General features: G+C 46.3%; 3 protein-coding genes across 4 annotated transcripts; 1 reads left to right on the forward strand and 2 right to left on the reverse strand.

The window, feature by feature from the left end:
• Positions 1 to 122: 122 nt before the first annotated feature.
• Positions 123 to 2,838, reverse strand: LOC148319038 (uncharacterized). The gene is made up of 3 exons (XM_088281434.1): positions 2,719 to 2,838; positions 2,157 to 2,321; positions 123 to 1,821 (listed from the first exon to the last, which is right to left on the reverse strand). The coding sequence occupies exons 2-3, from the start codon at positions 2,270 to 2,272 to the stop codon at positions 426 to 428; spliced, it is 1,512 nt and encodes a 503-aa protein (XP_088137560.1). The 5' UTR covers positions 2,273 to 2,321; positions 2,719 to 2,838; the 3' UTR covers positions 123 to 425.
• A 238-nt stretch (positions 2,839 to 3,076) lies between these two features.
• On the forward strand, positions 3,077 to 8,540 carry LOC148319039 (homer protein homolog 1). Of its 2 annotated transcripts, XM_088281929.1 has the most exons (10): positions 3,077 to 3,513; positions 5,145 to 5,301; positions 5,465 to 5,596; positions 5,673 to 5,765; positions 6,072 to 6,125; positions 6,360 to 6,502; positions 6,677 to 6,836; positions 6,994 to 7,104; positions 7,174 to 7,254; positions 7,426 to 8,540. In XM_088281929.1, the coding sequence occupies exons 1-10, from the start codon at positions 3,509 to 3,511 to the stop codon at positions 7,612 to 7,614; spliced, it is 1,125 nt and encodes a 374-aa protein (XP_088138055.1). In that variant the 5' UTR covers positions 3,077 to 3,508; the 3' UTR covers positions 7,615 to 8,540. The 2 variants fall into 2 exon arrangements, with proteins under 2 accessions (XP_088138055.1, XP_088138053.1); XM_088281927.1 differs by lacking the exon at positions 6,072 to 6,125.
• A 1,308-nt stretch (positions 8,541 to 9,848) lies between these two features.
• jmy (junction mediating and regulatory protein, p53 cofactor) lies at positions 9,849 to 20,235 on the reverse strand. Its single transcript, XM_088281924.1, has 10 exons — positions 18,600 to 20,235; positions 14,863 to 15,036; positions 13,530 to 13,680; positions 13,278 to 13,447; positions 12,975 to 13,140; positions 12,626 to 12,825; positions 12,425 to 12,499; positions 12,250 to 12,342; positions 11,545 to 12,007; positions 9,849 to 11,243 (listed from the first exon to the last, which is right to left on the reverse strand). Exons 1-10 carry the CDS (start codon positions 19,341 to 19,343, stop codon positions 10,933 to 10,935), a joined length of 2,547 nt encoding a protein of 848 aa, XP_088138050.1. The 5' UTR covers positions 19,344 to 20,235; the 3' UTR covers positions 9,849 to 10,932.
• Positions 20,236 to 20,237: the final 2 nt, after the last annotated feature.

Genomic DNA, 20,237 nt, shown 5'->3' on the forward strand with positions numbered 1-20,237 from the left:
TTCAAATGTGTTAAATTCCAACATTTTTCATTATTTAATACTAATTCAATACTCCCAAATGATTTCAGGTATTTTACATTTTGACCTCCTTCTTCAATTCTTAATCAATTCAAACCATTTCAGTCTCAAACGCTTCATCTCACTACAGCATTTGTAACAATTCCCAAATTCCCACATTTTCATGATAAAATTGCCAAATTACTTGACATTTTGAATATTTACTTCCATATGTAGGTCGCCACATTTCAATAATTGAATGAATTTCACAAAATTAGTTTGTTAGCATTCCCACGCAGTTTCTACACAAATTGCAATCTCTCATTTACTATATCGAGCTCAAGGTCCATGTGCGGGTTTGTTCACTGTCCTATAACGGCTGGGTCTGAAACCTAACTCCCATGATAAACTGATGATGAATTCCAATTTTAAAGGATCATACAATTTGTTTTTGCTGCTGGCTTGATTGGCAAATATGTCAAATGATCTTGTTTTTCAGGATGAATTTTTTCTGACTCGGATGCTTCAGGTTGTGTTTGAGTTAAAATTACGTTAATGTCCTCTTCCTCGACAGGTTTCTCGTCAGTAACGTCGTTGGCGGATAGCTTGTCAGAAGGGAATTGCTTCTCCTGATCTGCATCCCCTTCTTCCTCTCGCTGTTCTTTGCCGGTAAGTTTATCCTCTGCCGGGGTGAGAGGTCCTAGCGCGAGACGCTCCTTCAGAGTAGACCTAGATTTTCTCCTGGGAGGAGGGTACGGTCTCACGACTTCAGAGTCTTGCAGCCACGTCTGTTGATTAGAATCCAACAGAGCACTGATGTCTTCTGAAGTCATGTAGTCAACATCCATCCCTTCCCAGTCAGGCTCAGAGGAATTCGCAAAGACGGCATGGCCACCTTCTGGCATTCCGGTATCTTCTGCACCCGTTACTGTGGCATGCTTCATAGGCGGACTGTCATTTTCTTCTTGCGAGATAACAAAATCCTTGACGTCACATGGAGAAGAAGTGGCACTTGACCTAAAGAAATCCGTAATTTCCTCCTCTGAGTTTGGCATTTCACCCTGGGAGGACGTGCAGGGAAAATCATCATAATCTTGGGATAAAAGTGGAGATGTGCCCTCGAGAACTGGTTGGACCTTCACCACAGGTGTCTCATCAATGAGGACATATTTCTCCAGGTAGCTTCTCGTTTCCAGATCAGAACCCCTTCTGTGGTACCACTTTTCAGAGGTCACACTTTCTGTATCTTCTTCCCTTTTCCGACTTCCAGTTGCCTGCTCATACAGGTCATTGTAGAGGAAGGCCATGGCTTTCGGTTCTTCCGACAAAACGGGGTCGGTGATCTTGGGTGGCCCTTCAGGTAGAAAGACCGGAGTCAAGACATCCTCTTGGCTTCCAAACAAAGTCGATCCATTGAGTTTAGAAGGAGGCGGAGGCTGTTTGACCTCCTCAAGTGCGTCCTCCCGGGCCAGGTGGCTGAGGTCGTCGTCTTTACCGCTGTAGAAGAATTCCTCCAGAACCTCGCTGGTGAGTGTCCCATGTGGTGGGATGTCACTTCTCTCTTGCGTTTGTCTTTCAGCTTTCGATTTCTTCCGCCTTGACATTAAATCCTCATCCATAACAAAGATAATCTTTCCTGCGGGAGGGCCAAATTCCTTGGTGGATTCCTCTTCGGGTGCCCGGGACGTGGAGCAGCGACTCGGGGTGGTTTCCCACGCGATCCCGCTGTCCTCACCTTGCATGGTTACCATGGAGAAGGAGGTGTCCATGACCAAACAGTGCATCTTTGGGCGGATGTTGTCGTCGTGGACTGCTTCACGTAAACTAAAGGACAGAATGTTGAATATTGCTGATGAGACGTTTGGACATTTTTTTTTTTTAAAAACCCTCACATATTGTTCAATTTTCATGCATGCATTATCCGGGTTGATTCTGACCCTGGCCAACAATATCCTCAGAATAATTGTCTAGATTCGATGATTACAAATCTTTTCAAAATGTATTAAAAGCCTGTTTGACATTAATACATGGGTCACCATTTTCTTTGATTTTATAAACACAAGTAAGTAAATATAAAATCCATTTTCATAGGCAGGAATCAAATTTGACCCAAAACATCCTCAGTGTACACAAACTTTGTTGCTCTTGTTACAAACGACCTGTTTTGAAGGATTTCCACTTCATCAAAAGCTTCCAAGTCCGGTTTGGCAACGTCATCGGGCGTCAGAACTTGCATCTCTGTGTCAACGTCGTCGTCCACTGTCAAAGCCTCCATCGTTGAACCGTCTTGTTGATGTTTTTTGCTTCACTGCCTCTCCGCTGTTCTGCAGTTGCAAACACGTTCACTCGAGTTTCTCTGCTCAGCGCAATCTTGAAATACAAAACCAGTCTTCCTGTGTTTCATGCGAGGCATTCGCTACATGTCGGACGTGACTTGAGCTGGTGACTTATTTTGTCAATTGACCTTTCGCTAAAAACAACCACCCCACCACAACCAGCTTAGTTGTGTCAGACAAATTCAGGATGTTAAAATCAATGCCACTTTATTGCGTTTTTCCCACCTTACAAAGCTAAACTTTTTGATACATTGTCTTTGGGAGGTCCCAAAGATTCTGTTGTTTGGGGGAGGAAATGCGTATCCTCAGAATATACCACAGAGATTTTGTTGTCTAAACACATGGAAATTGTTTACTTTGGAATTTTTTGCAGAAGAATAATCACCTTTTGTTGTAAAAATGGAGAACCACCATTTTCAAATGTGGGAAAAGGAAATGCTGACATGTCTTGGGTGAATTTATGGAAAATGAATCAAAGAACACTGATTAAGTAACAAATGGAGAAACTGCAAATAAAATATTCTGTCTTTCATGCCTTTTGTTTAGTTTTTATGAGGGGACAATGGTCAACTATGTAAAAAAAAAAGGATATAGTTAAAAACAAAAGTATACTGTAATAAATCAAACTATGGATACATGTCACTAGTTTTTTTATATATAATTTTTTGATCGACAACATTCAAGCAATCACGTGCAATATAAAGTGTTACGTGATGACGTCATCGGCTTACGTCTCTCCACTTTATGAGACCCAATAGCCATAAAGCTAGCATCGAATGATGTACAGTAGCGAGTTGAAACGGAAAATATTTTTACAAAAAAAAAAAAAAAAAAATAGTACTAATAACCTCGTTTGAAAGCATTTCGCACCAACTAGTAGGAAAAGTGAGTTTTAATTCGCTTCCAGCCGAGTGGCGCTTTAATGAGTCGAGCCGAGCCGAGCCGAGCCATGCTAGCAGGTGTTAGCAGGTGCTAACCGGGCGGCGGAGGAGGAGGGTTTGCGGCGGTCAGCATCATCATGCGTGTCCGGGCACGCATGCACCCACGGCCGCCAACACGTCAGGCCATGTCGGAGTGAACCGTGAGAGCGAGGACAGAAGCGAGAGGACCAGCGGGGAGGGCGGCGGCGGCTGGAGGGGAGCGTCTTCGGGACCACTCGGACGACACCAGCAACCATGGGGTACGCTTCATTTACTTATTTGTCGTGCGGTGCTAATGCCAAACCGCGAGCGCGTTTTGTTTTCGCGCACCTCCGCATATTGCTCCGCGTCCCTGTCAAGCTCGTAAACGCACACCACCAGTCTGCACGGATAGCCTTTACTAGCCTAGCCTAGCCGCTTAGCCACCGTTTGCTCGCTAATAAACGCTCACAGGAGATTAAAGTCGCTCGTGAGGACAGCAGCTGTCAATAAATCCACTGGCACATTTTGTCGTGTGTCAATTCTGACACACAAGGGTTAGCGCTTGGGTTGTGGATGGTAAGGCACTGGCATGGTTGTTAATGTGTTATAAAAGTACCAGTTAGTTTTTTTCCTGTCTAATTTAGCTTAGTGAACCCTCTCTTGTCGCGGGGGATACATCCTAGACCCACCCGCAATAACATAAAACTCGCGATAGCGAAAACGTATTAAGAGCAATTATTTAAGTCCAACATGCTTTAATCAAATTGTGGCCTCTTATAACACTTTTAAAATTAGGAGATTTTCAAGTATTCCTTTGTACCTGTTCTTACTCATGCATAATTCTACAAGCATACAGAGGCACAGAGTGCTTGGCTCAAGGCAGCTGTTTATCACCCCTAGTTGACGTTTATTGGCACACAACACCAAAGAGAATGAAATACTGTACACGCTATTTGTTATGTTAATATACGAACATGAAACAGAATAGAACAGACACATCTTAACAAGCCCACATATAGTGGATCAGATCAAACTGGCCGAGCGAGTTCTTGTGGAAGGGTAAGAGAGGGGGAGTGAGAACGAGTGAGAGAGATGCGGTCACGTGGCCTGTTGCCATGGCAACGCAGCATCTAAGTAAGTAATGCCGGTTTACGGCTGCCAAAACGGCCGTGTGTTTTGGAGTCAGATTATTTAGAATTACGCTGGTGAAGAGCCCATTATGTGCGCCGCTTTTATTGACGGAATCATTCACTCAGAATCCCGGGGAAGGTTTTTACGACATTGACACTGTCACCAGGAACATCTTATTTTGAAAGCGTCTCTCGCCACAACAGAACAGCTCGCATTGCCGGGAATGCTTTTTTTTTTTTTTTTTTCAGGATTTGGTTTTGACCCACCCATCCCCAGCACTCATCACATCCATCCAGTGGATTCCTGAACGCCTCGTTGCTTTTCATTTGGGCGGCGAAAGGGGATTATGCTTGAACAATGGCTACATGCAAAACACAAGGTCACATTTGAATCCAGGCTGTGCTGGAAACATGACATCATCTGACACACTGCTTGTCACATAATAGTAATAGTACTGGAACCCTCTTAGATATTATATTTAATAAAACAAAAGAGCGTGTTTGTACAGTCGACTTTTTGATCGACTTTATCGGCACATGCAGGCAAATTTTGTAAAATGTCTTCTTGCACTCCTTGTTATCCAGGGCAGAGATCTCACCCCCAAAAAATTGTAATAATAAAAAAGCACTTTTATTCACTGACTCCCATGTCACTCACCAGGCACACGCACTCCAACGTCACAAATATTTTAGTGTGCAACGCGAGGATGGCAACCTCAAGTGGTCAACAATAATACTTGTGCCTCACATTATTCTACGCTGTCCTGTCCCCCATGCAGTGAGCAGCCCATCTTCAGCACGCGGGCGCACATCTTCCAGATCGACCCCACCACCAAGAAGAACTGGCTTCCCACCAGCAAACACGCCGTCACCGTCTCTTACTTTTTTGACAGCACCAGGAACGTCTACCGCATCATCAGCCTGGATGGATCCAAGGTCTGTACTCACGAAATGTCCACCCACACATCCTCGGTCTAATAGCATGCGCTGTAAACCTCGAAAGGGGCCGAAAAGACAAACTCAAATTCATCTCAAGTCGTACTTGTAGTGCGACATTGTGGCGTTGGCATGAAGCTGAATATGTCGACTTGTGCGCCAGGCCGTCATCAACAGCACCATCACCCCCAACATGACCTTCACCAAAACCTCCCAGAAGTTTGGCCAGTGGGCCGACAGCCGCGCCAACACCGTCTACGGGCTGGGCTTCTCGTGCGAGAGCCATTTGAGCAAGGTGTTTTATTTGTTTTAACCGCTAATTTGTTAGCATGCTGCTATTTGATTTACTTTTGATTGATTTTTTTTTTCAGTTTGCGGAAAAGTTTGCCGAGTTCAAGGAGGCGGCCCGACTCGCCAAGGAGAAGTCGCATGAGAAGGTGGAGCTCACCAGCACACCCTCACAGGTAGATTTTAGTCGATCAAAACACATGACATGAAAGAACAATTTAACGTAAAATGAGAGGTCAAACATCACGTATCAGCTAGTCGAATTGTCCGCTGTCCGAGAGTAAAGCCCCACCCTCCGGCCCTCTCAAGCTCTTCTCTCTCGTAAGTGACGTGGGAGTCGGCGACTAAGTGTTCAGTTGCCTCTTGTGAGCTCGGGTGATCATTACTTTAAGCTACGAGCTGCGCGACAACCGAGCAACTAAGCTAACCTTCAACTTGGACTAGTGTGTAACGCCCTCTGTTCTGCCCGACCAACCCCGCAGGGCGGCACTATCAGAAGGAACGTGTTGCCCACCAACAAACCCGCGTTCAAGAAGGTAAATGTGACGGGAACAAACTCGAACCCCCCCTCGTGTTGACCCTTTCTCCTCACTCTTACATCAAGTCCCCAAACTCCCGCTATACCTTCCTCTTTGGTGGACTGGCATCATCGCTCTCTGATATTCCCTCGGACAAACCCTTGTGCTCTTTTTTTGAGGATGGAGACATTAGTGTCATCAAATATATGTATATAAATAATTTCCATAAATTTGTGAATAATTCTTGTTCAGGAGTCCACCAGCTGCCCCTTGCAGTCGCCGCTGACGCCGGAGAGCGTGAATGGCACCGAAGACGAGAGAGCGACGGCGGGCACGCCTCAGCCTGCAGAGGCCCGAGCCGAACCTTCCCACAATGCACTTCCCTTCTCGCACAGGTGACAGCATGTCAAATTGTGTTCACACCTGACCAACGCATGCACTTGAACGTCGACTTTTAATCCGCGAGTCATGCTCGAATGAATCACTTCAATCGATGAATCGGCTACTCTTTGATGATCGCACGGTGAGCGTCCAATATTGGTGCTAATGGTGCTGAGGTCTCGCTCTAGTTCCTCCAGCATCGGGAAGCACTTGGAGGCGGAGTTGGCGGCGTTGAAGGGCAACAACGCTAAACTAACGGCGGCGCTGCTGGAGTCCACGGCCAATGTCAAGCAGTGGAAGCAGCAGCTGGCCGCCTACCAGGAGGAGGCGGAGCGACTACACAAACGGGTAGGCGCACGAGGTGCTTCAAAAGGGATCTGCAAGTTTTAGCTTTGGGGTCCATTTGGTGTTTTATCACCTTGACTTTTTTTTTTTCCTCGGGCTGTCGACACATTTTCCTTGTTTTTCCTTTTTCCTCCTCACAACTTTTTAAATGCCGTTGAAGGTGACGGAGCTAGAGTGCGTGAGCGGCCAAACCACGGCGGTGAGATCGGAGAAAACGGAGCTGAACCGCACCATCGAGGAGCTGGAGGCGGCACTGAAGGCCAAGGAGGACGTACGTGCGCCACGATCACGCCTCATACCTCAATTTCTGACCTTTAACACCTTTTGTCTCTCGTGACAGGAGTTGGAGTCTCTCAAGGCTGAGGTGCAGAGTGCCAACCAGTTTCAGTTCCAAAGAGACTCGCTCACGCAGAAGCTACAGGTGAGCGTTGGAATGTCATTAAAAAATGGCAGCTTCAAACAAAAAATGGCTTCCCGGTCAGGTTCTAAACTAAATTGTTGACTTTTGTTCATTTTCTAACCGAAATATCAGCTTTCTGGTTCATGGCCTTTACCAAAGTTGATTTTCCAGTTTTTTTTTTGTCTTTCCCAGGAAGTGGAGCGTCGCAATGAGGCGCTGGAGGTGCAGCTGGGCGAGCTGGAGCAGCGCGTGGATGCCAATCGGCGGGAGCGCGAGGTCTTCCGCCAAAGTCTGCGCTCGCTGCTGCAGCTGCTCGATGGCAAGATCTTTGAGCTGACCGAGCTGCGGGACGCTCTCGCCAAGCTGCTCGAGTGCAGCTAGGGATGCCGCTCCAACGCTGCTCCGATGCGGATTGACTTGCAGCTTAATTGCACAGCTGGTGCACCGAGAATGCTACTCGATTGCAGCTCCGATGCACCAGGTTGTTGGATTCCAGCTGGGATGGCGTTTGATATCAGATGAGATGCACCTCGGATGTAACTGGAACGCAGCTCGAACGCGGCTCGAGCGCCACTTTTCACTGCCGCCATCACGTCGCCACGACACGGGACCACAACGTCTCGAGATGTTTACACGCTTTCTACGCATTTATGGTATTTGCTCACTTTTTTGCCACGCCCACTCGGATCGTTTACAACAGCCAAGTGAATGGCCGGGATCATGATGATGCCTTTACTGCCGTCACACTGGAACTTTTTTTTTCTTGCTTATTCAATCATCCAACTTGGAGAGTTCTTGCCCGCCTTTTCTTTGCTTTTTTTTTTCAAACGACATCATCAGCCAAATGAACCAATGGTGCGCGGACTTGACAACGGTACGCTGTTAGCTCATTGGACTCGGGAGGGCGTTGGCGAGCCGCCAAGCAGCAATACAAAGACGACTACGCGGCTGAGGGTTTAGCCCAAGCTTCGTCACTTTCAGGTACTTCGCTTTTCACCGTTGTGGTGAAAGTTTTGAGTGATTTTGACAGATAAGTATTTAAAAACTGGCAATATTTTTTAACTATTTATCAAGTATCTAAAGCTTCTTTGGATTTTTAATTTTTTTTTGCCAAAGGTTTTTTGTTTTTATTTGTTGTTTTTGGTGCTGACCTTGCCTTTTAGTCAGTTGATTTTGTTGCCAAAAAAAAACAAAAAACGGAGAAACACTAAGGGCTTGTCGTCAAAAGTATTTCAATTAAAATGTTGATGCTGTATTATTCCAACAAAATTGTCATTTTGGAGTTTCTAAGTAAAATGTCAATCACATTTGAGATGTATGCATTTTTTTGTCAGATTCTAAAATGGAGAAAAAAAACGTCTTTGCCAGGACATTTGACACGTTTTGACAATTAGCAACGAGTTGTAATTTTACACATAGATGTATATTTTTAAAAAGTTATTTTACAAATGAATCTTAAAGCAAAAAAGTTACACATTTTCAAGGGTGTGTCATATTTGTGGGGGAAAATATATGAGTGATGAATTACAACTCCATGGCACAATCCAGTGCTGCAGTTCATCACCAAGCCAAAACGAAATAGCCTGCAGATACCAGTCAACCACTTATTATCGTCAGAAGCTAATACTGTTCGCACTGTTAACCGTTATCTGTGCTAACTACACTGCAGCTCTGCTTAGCTTTTGGCTGTGACATAGTAATAACACGCTGCCAAATCAAAGTGGTTCCTTTGCTCTATAACGTCGTCCAGCCGTGCTACCAAGTCATTGGCTGAGACTGAGAAACTAGGTGGTTGTATATACCGCGAGATATGCATTTTATTTTTACTTCCTAGCAACATTTTAGTTGGTAGCAGTGAATTAAAGTCACTGAACGACCAGTAGTTTCTATTGAACAAATCTAATTAAAAAAAAAAAGGCTTCTAGCCGTTTATTGACACTCAGTTTACTGACAAACTAAACATAAAATTGAAAATTACATGTGGATTTAAAACCCACACAAACAAGTCGTGGTGACCAGAAGGCTGCAATAAATTAATCATTATGCCCAAAATGTCGTGTTTTCATCAAGTATTATTTTCCTTATTGAAAAGCACAATGTGTGTTGCGTCTGTGGTCACAGATCAAATTGAACTTTTTCAAGGCAACCCACACATGTCCCAATGAAATAAAATACAAACATTTATCACTAAGTTACTGACTCAACATTTTTGGGGGGGGTGTTTATTTTTAAAGAAAAGCAAAAAAGGAAGGCGGAATGTCAGGAGAGCATTTAAAAAACAAAACAAATATACAAATCTTTTTTAAAATTTGAAGCATCAATAAATACTTGAATACACGTATGCATGCACATATATATTTTTGGGACGTGTACCATGACACGTGGCTTATTATTATTGCACGTCTGCTGCGAGGTCTGAGTACAAACTCTGTCAAACTTCAAAATAAAAGCCATCACAAAAGCAGACTTATTCCTTAAAATTTCAACACACAACAACACGCTAGCAGCTTTCAGGAAGAAAAAAAAAACCCTAAACCCAGAAGCTATACTGTTGTGACGCCAACCTCCCCAAAATTTTTTTTAGCATTGTAATGCTAACTCAACAACAGCCCCCCCCCCCCCCCCCCCCCTGAAAAAGAAGTCTGTTAGCGCTGTGATGCTAAGCTAACTCCACCCTAAAATTCCTGTTGCGTGTGATGCTAATCTTCAACTCCCACCTTGAACTTTCCCACGGATGCTAGCATGTTGCTCCACGATTGGAACAGTACGATTGACACATTTCATACGTGATGGGATGGAAGTTAAAAAAAACAATCAAATCATACACACACACAGCACACTTAATATATATAAAAAATAAATCAAAAAGAAAATGTAAGGTACAAAAATCAATGGAAAATGAAATCGGCATCGAGAGGGCCAAGGCAGCGTGTTGGGGAGGAGCTGTTTTAAATTACGTTTCAGAATTTTACAACCAAACGTGTCATTGTTTTCAAAATAGGTGATCAAAGTTGCATCTTGTTCGTTTAAATGACCGAAAAATGTGGGCCAAAACTTTGCTTTGAAAATAGATGAATAAAAAAAAAACAAGATGTGGAATTTGCATATTGTTGTTTCAAACGATTGGTAAAAGTGAGCTCAATGTATTGTTGCTTTTAAAAAGTCTTACAACGAAGCTCTTGTTGCTTTAAATAGATAAGAAACAAAGCTCCAGAATTTACTGATCATAAACGTCTGATACCAGAGACCCAGAACTCGCACAGTTCGCTGTCAAACGGAGCACCAAAACTCGCTGCCAATAAAAATTGAGTTCCACAACTTTCCTATTGTTGCTTCACTATGGCTGATAACGGAGCTTCAAAACAACGAATGAGGCTCCATAACGTCAATATCATTGCGTTAAAATGGCTGACAACGGCGTATCGTTCCTTTAAACCCACAAAACACAAAATGTAAAATCATTACAAAATATTTTGAATTTCATCAAATAAGATGGTGAAAAAAACTCAAGAATACTTGGGCGCTATGTGCATTTCCACATGGACCTCCTTCGGGAAAAGTACAGTACGACGGTAAACATCAAAGTACACAGGTGACAAACGAGTGCAGTGGTCCACTTGTACAAAACCCATTTTAGATACAAAAAAGTTTTTTTTGTGTGTTTGTTCCAATTGCACTAAATACCACGGCCCGGGTGTTTTAGTTCTCCCAGTCAGCGCAGGGCAGGCCTTCATCCTCTGACTCTGACTCGGGCGACGCCTCCTTGATCCTGCGAAGGGCCTCGTGGATGCTTCGCGTCAGGGCGTCGGCCGAGTGTGCGAAGCGATCGCTGCGACGCGGCCGCTCTGGCGGTGCACGCACCTGACGGAGACGCACGCCCTGCCGGATCTGCGCCAGGATGTTCTCGCCGTCGTCGTCTGGGTCGGGGGCGAGGACGCGCAGTTCGGCTTTGCGCAGGTGGAAGCTGCCGCGCTTCAGGGACGCCAGGACCTCATCCATCGGGGAGCTCGCTGACCACACCAAAAAAAAAATACAATTATTTCAAGTGAGAGTCATAAAGTACCTTTAGCCTATATTTATTGTAAACTTACATAATAAAAAATAGCATTCATTACAAATGCAAATGTAATTTTTAAAAAGTTGTAGTAACAACAAAAATGCGTAAAAAAAAATTAAATGCTAAATTCAAATTTTAGACTGATTAAATTATTCAGTGTAAATAGAAACTTTTTAAAATTTATTTTGTGTTGTGGATAATATGAAGGTGCTGACTATTAAATTAGTTTAATCCTCTTAAATGTTTTCTCTCACCTCTCCTCCACTGCGTGGCGTCTTCAGCCGACGTCTTCCTGAGCTTCTTCCTGGCGGTCAGCAGCTGACTGCTGTCGAAGAAGCGGGGCGAAATCGGAGCCAGGGGGAGCGAGGCGGGCTTGGACTCGCGCGGCGATGCCGGACGTGGCTCGACGGTTATGGATGGCGGCGGCGGTGGAGGAGGGAGCGGAGGCGGAGGGGGCGGAGGAGGGGCCCCACCCAGGGTGAGAACCGACGTCGGCAGGGAGAGGAACGGAGCAGACGAGTCCAGGTCGTTGAGGTGGATGGCTGGTAAGGACTCGCAGATGTCCCCCGGAGGAGGCACAAAGAGTTCCGGCAGGTCTGAGGCGACGTGGTCCGTCTGGACGCCGGCCGCCTGCGTGCACGGAGGCTGACTAGCTCGGCGCCTCGTCTGAAGAAGCCTTAAGCGACTGGACTTCAATGTCACGTGACCTGGATAACGCTGAGTGGGCACAAAGTCATACAAACGCAAATAAGTATTTGACACGGGCGCAAGAGCACAAGGAGGCATTTGAAACGCGAAGGGATGTGGAATCATTTGGCACCAGGACAAAAAATAATTTGAAATAGACAACTTGACACAGATGCAAAAACAGAGTAGGAGGGAAAAGTTGGATGGGCAATCGCCTTTTAGTTGACAAACGTGAGGCTTCAATGTACAAAGACAGGAAGACTGGAGGTTACCTGATTAAGGCTGCGAAGTCGCTCCAGAGTTCTCTGCCTCTCCAGACTAACTCGCGCATTGCGCTCTGCTTCCTCTTCCTCCGTCTCGCGCACCTGTAGCGCAAAGCAGCAGCAGCCATCACACTCGGCCTCAAACTACAAGTTGGTCCGAATGCTCGGGGGCTGCCGGTCATACCTGCAGGGACGTGTTATGGGCGAGGACGCCCTGACGCGCTTCCATTTTCTGCTTGTGATTGGAGATGCAGATTTCCTGTTCCGTGAGGAATAAAACCAATCAGAAAGGGCGAGTTCTCCTCTCTTTTTGGGCGCAGGGAGAAATTCTCTGCAGAACGTCCTCATTGTTGCCAACTAACGATTTTCAAAGTGGCCGGGTCACCTTCTTGTTTTTGAGGTAGACTTTCTTGGTGGTGATGCGTCCCCTGCGGGTCTCCAGCTGCCGAGTCTTTTGACGCAGCATCCCCAGTTGCTCATCATCCCGGAGTGGCGGCAGAGGCGGCGGTCCGGCCGGGTCCTCGGCCCCCTTCATGGCATCGGGGCTCTCAAAGGCGTCGTAGTACACCACCTCATCTTGCCTCTCTGCAAGGAAAACAAAAAAAGGGCCATCCTATTTTCTACGTGTGCGGAGGTACTAGCGTATTTTGCGGACTATGTTGCTGTCGTTGTTTACTTGAGCAAAACGTTTGGACAAAGATTGGGAGGACACGGGCGACAAGTCGTTGTCTCACCTGTGATCTGTCTGCGCAGGCTCTGCAACTGCGCGGTGAGCAGCAGCTCTTCGCAGCGCAGCACCTCCGCCTGGATGTCGTACAGCTGCAGCTGGAGTTCGTAGTAGAGCGCCTCCAGCTGGTCCAGGTGCAGCATGGCATCCTCGCCGCCTTGCAGGCTTCGCATCTGACTCAAAAGAAAACAAAACAAAAAAAAAAAAACAGGTCAAGTTTATGTGATTAAATATGAAATGTTGATGGTAAAAACAAAATGTCACTCACTAGGCCACGTGTTTTTATTTTTTTTAGACACACAAACTCTACCTCCTCCTTGAGACCGTGCTTCCTCTGTTCAAGACATATTTCCTTGGCCCGCATCAGCTGCAACGTCTCTTTGGAAACGGAGTACTGCAGCCGCTCCATGCGCTCCACCGCCGCCGCCCATGCCGACTTGCTGAGTCGGCGCTGGTCGGCGCGCATGCGCTCGTACAGTGCTGAGACACACACACACACACACACAAGAGACGCAAGTGCGTCACAGCGGCGGGGTTCACTGTGCCCGAACGCGGCGTTTACCTTTCTGCGCTCGATTGGTGGTTTCGAAGAACTTGACGGTGAGGTCCTGGATGGCGAGCACAGCGGCGTGCGCCTTCTTCTGCCACTCCTCATCCTCCCTCCTCAGGCTGTCCACCCGGCGAGGACCCAGGCGCTCTGTCTCCAGCGAGATCTGACCGGAGAGAAATAAGCAGGTACAAGTCAGGCAGGTGTAATGTACACAGTGAGCAGCAGAGGGCGCCAAAAGTGAAGGAGAGGTTGCAGGTACATAAAAGCTGGTATTTAATATTAGATTTATAGAACAGGAAGCCATCAACTATTTCACAATTTTGCTTCACTAGTTGTCCCATTAATATGCCAAACATAAATACTAGATATCAAGGATAAGGAATAAATGCTCAAATGTCTTCCCATGTATCTCCACCCCCCCCTCTGTCATTCCACAACGCCTCACCCTCGCCTGACGAGTGTTAAAGGAAGAAAATGTCCACAGAAGAACTTCCAGCCAGGGCCTAAATGTAAAGCAGATGTGTGCGTGTGTGCGTGTGCGTGTACTGCAACCAGCGAGTGTGTGAGCACGTGAGGCATAAGAGTAGCGTGAAGTTAGGAACAAGCGAGGGGAGATTACATCATTGACCAGAAACGTGCACAACTTCTAAATCACCAGAACACAAAGCCGTCTCTGTGTATGGTCGCCATGATATGTCTGCAAATAAAATCTCAGATTAAAAGGGAAAAAGAAAATCTGCTTTCCCTTCGTTGCTGATAGAAGCAAATGACGTTATTCAAAACAGTATTTGCTCTACTGTTTAAAATGTACTATCTGTACCACTGTAATAATAATTATAATTAATATAATTAGTATTGTGCATTTCGTCAATTTCTCGTCAGACGCTTTCCTCACATCCTGCTCTTTAGCATTCTCCCGCTAGCAAGCACGCCAAAGACGCGAGCCCTGCTAAACTTAACGCCTCGACTTTCACGTCCGCTAGCGTAACACAGACCCGCCGCAAGCTAGGAAACACGGCGTCTCTCTTATCTGGCACAAGAAGACGTGAGCTAGTTTATTTTCACTTTAGTTGACTCTGCCCACAAGGCTGAGATAAGCAGCTGGAAAAGACATCCTACACTTGAAGAACTGAAGGTCCACTGCAGGAGTCATTCTGGGAGTGCTTTGCTTTTTCTTTGCCGTTTGTCCACCACGTTTATTTGGTACTGCCGCAAGTGTAGAACAAACCCAGTGTGCTGACTTGGCTTTGGGGTTTGCTTCGGGACAAACTAGTTAGTCGTAGCTGCTACTAAGCCTTAAAACAGATGGCCTTTGGATCCGCGTGTGTGTATGTGTGTGTGTCACCTTAATCTGCTGCCGTCTGAGCATGGCCAGCTCCCTCATGTCCCTGAAAGGCTGCAGCAGGTAGTTGTAGAGCTGCGTGGCGGCCTCCATCATCTGGCCGTACGCCTCGTCCTCCTCTTCGTAGACCTGCAACAGCTCCACCATGCTGTCCAAGGCCCGGTGCTTGTCGAGTGCCTGTCGGTAAAACGCAGCAGGTTAAGAAATAGAGCAGGTGTGGGCAAACTACGGCCCGGGGGCCACATGCGGACCGTTACACGTTTTAATCCGGCCCGCCAAACTTGAAAAAAATGAAATGTTTTATTTTCTAAATGCTGTGTTTTTTCAAAGACATAAATATTGTTGTCATACCTTTGTTCACTTAAAATTAAATGTATTTTTTTTCATTCCATCCATCTGCTCCTGGTCCCGCCCTTCTGTCAAATTTCAGAACCCATTGTGGCCCGCCAATCAAAAAGTTTGCCCACCTTTGAAATCGAGGTAATTTCTGGGCTGGACATTTGGTTACATTTTCATTTTTTTCCCCGAATTCATTCACTGCCATTGACGGGTATACGCGTCAAAAAGTGCCATCATTTGACCTGAGCTGGTAGAAAATGAGTTAATAACAAATCTAAATGTGTGCTCAAATATTGTCATTGTTAGTGACTTCTCGCAACTTTGAGCCGTAACGAGGTGCGTGCGAGATGGGCAAAGCGGCGTGTCAAATGACAACAAGTGCCGTACAATACAAAGACTTGAGCCTCTCCTTGTCTACTTCCAGTGAGCACTACGACAACGACACTCCACTACGCTGTTGAGCTGCACTAAGCACTCCGGCCACAGATTCCCTTTAATCCCAGATTAGCGAGGGTTGGATTTATGATTGGGATTGCGGCGACTTTTCAAATTCAGCCAGTTTGTACATGTTTGAGCCATAATAATAAAGCATATTTAAAAAACAAAATGCATGTATTATGAACATGGAAGAGAGGCGCTTTTATGAGCATCAGGCTGGTGTGAGGGGCTCACAAAGTGAAGCATTCAGGCGAGGTAACACTGCTGCTACTGTTTATGGCCATGCGCCATCTCCAAGGCAACCACTCGTCCCGTGTGTGTGTGTGTGTGAATGTTGGACAGTCGGGTCAAGGATGGTGACTCGCTGTCAAAAGTAACCGTCGCCTTATTATTATAAAATAAAACTTAATGCTAACATCTAATGCGAAACCCCACAGACGGGGAATGCTAACCTAAGACCAACAATGGACGTTCCTCATAATGTAAAACTTTTTGAACACTTGACGCTTGTAAAATGTATTTTTACTTTTTTTTTTTTTTTACGTCAAAGGGTTGAAGACAAGAGAATCAAAATGGAGTCCATGCCTTGCCTCACTTTTGTGCATTCCAGGCTTCCAAGGAGCTCAATTTAGCAGCAAGGGCTCTACGTGTAATTACAGGACCACGTAAAGGCCGCCACAGATGTAGCAAACCCGTCATCAACGACACACTCTACCAGTTTGCACAGAACCGGAGCTGCTGCTCAGTCTTGCTAGAGCACTTTTTTCAAACTCTGGAAACAACACACCTCGTTTGCCAGGTTGGCTTGGGTTGAGAACAAAAAAAAAAAAACAGCAGAGACTAAAGACACCTGGCAGGTTTGCTACTTGTTGCTTGGCAGAATTGACGGTTGCCCAACAAGGCAGAGAATGAACATTTTTGTAAACATCAAAAACAATGTCAGAAGTCTTCAGTGAGCCTAAAAGACGCTTTTTTAAATCCAATATGATTGTTATGAATCACAGTTGATGCTTTCGAAAACCAATTTAGTTTAAAATACACTCCTCGCAAAAAGTTATACGGGAAATCAGGTAAAAATGTTCTTTACAAGAATGTTCTATGCGGCCCCACCTGTCTAAAAACGGTATTCTGTTTAATATTGGCTTTTTTTTTGCCCTGATAGTCCGCTACAGGTCAACGCCGATAATCTTTCACGCGTTCAATATTTACGAGGACCCGACCAATAAATAAGCCATTTTCAGCTCTAACAAATTTGGCCCTCTTCTTTTTCTTTTCTAAAGAATACATTAACATGACATTCAAGCATCTACCAGCAAAAAAAAAAAAAAAAAAAAAAAAAGAATTTTTTTTCCTCATTTGTTAACAAAAGGACAACATACTGTATGAAAATCAAATATTCTGTACTTATCATAAAAATAAATAAATAAAAACCACAGGCTCTAATATTTCTAACCACAAATATTGTGCATGGAGAAGGCCAACTTTATGTGTGGGCCTGCAACAAATAAATATTATTTTCAGATTTGTGTCGCAAATGATTGAGCCCTGAAACTTTCCAAGGACGTCTACGCCTCTTTGTGACTCTGGCCGTCTCCCGTCTCTCACTGCCCATTACAAGCTTCCGATGTCATTCTGTGACATTCTAAACGCCGCTGCCACTTCCCTCTGAGATCATCCGGTGTGAAGAGGCAAACAGAACATTGAAACCCACCACCCAAACATTTATTTGCAAGACAGACTAGCCAACCACACACACCGGCGTTTGGCTCCACTTCAACAAGTGATCTCGTCCGCTCTGTGGTCAATATTTGACAGTCACGCCGGCCGTGCGTCAAGTGTTTGCCTTGCCAGGTGTCACACGGTGATCACCACGAACAAACACGTCGGAGATTTCAAGCTGAGATTCTCAGTCGTTTTTTTGGCACATTTTCCCAAATGTTTGTTCATGGAAAGGGCGGAGGGCTTCATGGTAAATACCTCATTCTGTCTATGACATCACGAGGAACTGCAGGTAACATCCTCCTTGTGCTTATTTTAGCAGCAATTTTCTGTATTTCAATGTGTGCTTGAGTCGATGGGCAGGTCTTAGCGACAACAACAAGGGAGGGGGGAATTAACGTCTTATTTACGTCCTCATTATCCTTCGATTGCAGATAACAAGATGACTGGAAATGATCAGTCAGTAAGAACAGCGTCAACAAGAAGGGAGTTTCTGTCACTTGCATGTGCCATGCGTGTGACGCTTGTCGCTTCCTGGGAGGAGGTCGACAGCTGCCGTAACTCGAGCTTCAATTGTTGTCTTTTGCCTGCCGTAACACCCTTCCAACGGCGGGCTGATGTGTGGCCCTGTAGCCGGATCTGGTTACACGCATAGGGAAGTGCGGCAACAGATGGGAGGTGACGGCGCTTGGGGGAGGTTGCAGCGGTGGGATAAAGGAAGAGGAGGAGATTTTGGAACAATTGGAAAAAAAAAAAGTGCACGTCTCTGTGGAGATCGCTAGTGCAAAGTGCTGACGCCCTCCGAAAAACATGTTCAATGTCATATGTGATATGACCATGTGACTGCCACTTTAGAAACAATAAACAATGGTGAGGATAGCAGCTTTATCCAAGGGGAGAAACGGGGCTCCGACTAATGAGCCTTGCAAGTAGGAAGACAAGTCAAGTTGTGAGAATAAGCAATTCGGATAAAGAGTGGATGGATTTTAGTTTGAAGTTGGACTTCTCGCCATGTTGCCGCCGTGTTACCATTATACACAGCTTGAACAATTGTTGCTGTCGCTGGCTTGGCTGTCCTCCTAACCTTGCACACTAAATTAATGGGTACCACAGAGAGACCAAAAAATGATGAATATTTTACTAGTAGAAAATAAAAGTCAATGTCAAGTAAATAAATAACGCTTCAATGAAGGTAATACCACTACAATTAATCAAAGTACTAAAAATGAAATTTATGTACTGACCTCCTGTAAGCGCCTCTTGGCTCTGTCCAACCCATCTTCGTAGCCTTTCCTCCGCAGCTCGCTCAGGCTCTCGTAGTACTCCTCCGTGTCGTCACTGTCGATGAACAGCACCTGCGAGAAGATCTTCCAGCCGCAGGTATCCAGAGCGTGGGCCAGGTACACCTGCATCTGGTAGCAAAGCGCCTCCGTCTCCCGCTCCGACGACGACAGGGCCGAGGCGCCGAACAGCACCGACCACACGCCGGACGGCTCCTCGGGGAAGGCGGGCAGGCAGGGCTCCAGCTCCGCGTTAACGGCACACAGCTGGAGGTGAGCCGCCCGGAGCTCCTGGAACGAGAAGAGGCCGGCCCAGCTGAAGTCCTGGCGGCCGACAGCTTCGCGGTCCTCCGCTGGGGATTGCGGCGCCTCCGCGGGGTCCACGGACTCTGTGTCAGTGACCTTGGGCGACACTAAATCCCAGCTGTCAACTTTTCCCTTCGGTCGAACTTTCGCCGGACGACCGCGGTCTTTCGCGGACGCCGCGTCGAGCTGCCTGTCGTCCGCGGCCGGGCTCCATTCGAGGAGCGGGTCGTAGAAGCTGGTCCGCTTCTGTACCGTCCGATTGTGGCAGGTTATGGCGAACTTTTCTTCGATGTCGTTCCAAGCCACGATGAAAGCGAATTTGTGTCGTTCTTTATCGTCGAATGCTTTGGGCCGGACGGACACCCAGCCTGACTCCAAGTTGTCCTCCATGGCGAAGGACATCGAAGCCGAAGCTTGTCAACGGGCGGACGGTTACCGCGAAGGGGGTACCAGGCTGTTGAAGCTAAGTGCTGATGCTATCTAGCTGGAAAAGTACAATTAGAAAGAAGCTAGCAAGCCGATTAGCACGAAACGAGCGGTCGAAACAAAGGCTCTCGGCTCGGTCCGCCGGGCACGCGAGCCAAAGGCGGCCCTGAACGAAGGCAGGCCCGAACGACACACGTCCAATCGGCTGTCATGACACCCTGGATCCGCTCGACTCGGTTCAGTCCACTGGCTTCTTTCGAAAAATGTTCTCGTTAGTTTTCTTTTGTTGTGTCCCTGACGACGCCGTCGTCGAATCAACCCAGCTCAGCTCAGCTCCAACGCCGTCACGTGTGAGCTTGTGTTTACAAGCCGAGCGCGTGCACGCCAAATCCGGGGGAGGGCTGATGTGTTCAGGGGTCAACGAGAAAATTGTACACGTACAGTAGCTATCACCAATGGCACTTGGTTAGTCGACGGACTACCAGTTAATACTTAATAAGGCAATGTACTATTGGAAATCCATCCATCCATCCTCACAAGGGCGTGCTGGAGCCTATCCCAACTGTTTTAGGGCAGTAGGCGGGGTACACCCTGAACTGGTTGCCACCCAATCACAGGGCACACAATGACAAACCATACGCGCTCACACTCACACCTCGGGGCAATTTAGAGTGTCCAATCAACCTGTCATGCATGTTTTTGGAATGTGGGAGGAAACTGGAAAACCCTGAGAAAAAAATCCATACCGGGTAGGATATGCAAACTACATACAGGAAGGCCGGGGCTGGTTTCGATGCTCAATCTCTGCACTGCGAGGCCGACGTGTTTACCAGTCGTCCAGAAATGAAACTCGGCAGGTCTTTTCGTTTC

The sequence above is a fragment of the Idiotropiscis lumnitzeri genome, chromosome 18 (assembly GCF_059441095.1).
Source record: "Idiotropiscis lumnitzeri isolate Australia: NSW breed Sydney's pygmy pipehorse chromosome 18, RoL_Ilum_1.0, whole genome shotgun sequence".
NCBI classification, from domain to species: domain Eukaryota; kingdom Metazoa; phylum Chordata; class Actinopteri; order Syngnathiformes; family Syngnathidae; genus Idiotropiscis; species Idiotropiscis lumnitzeri.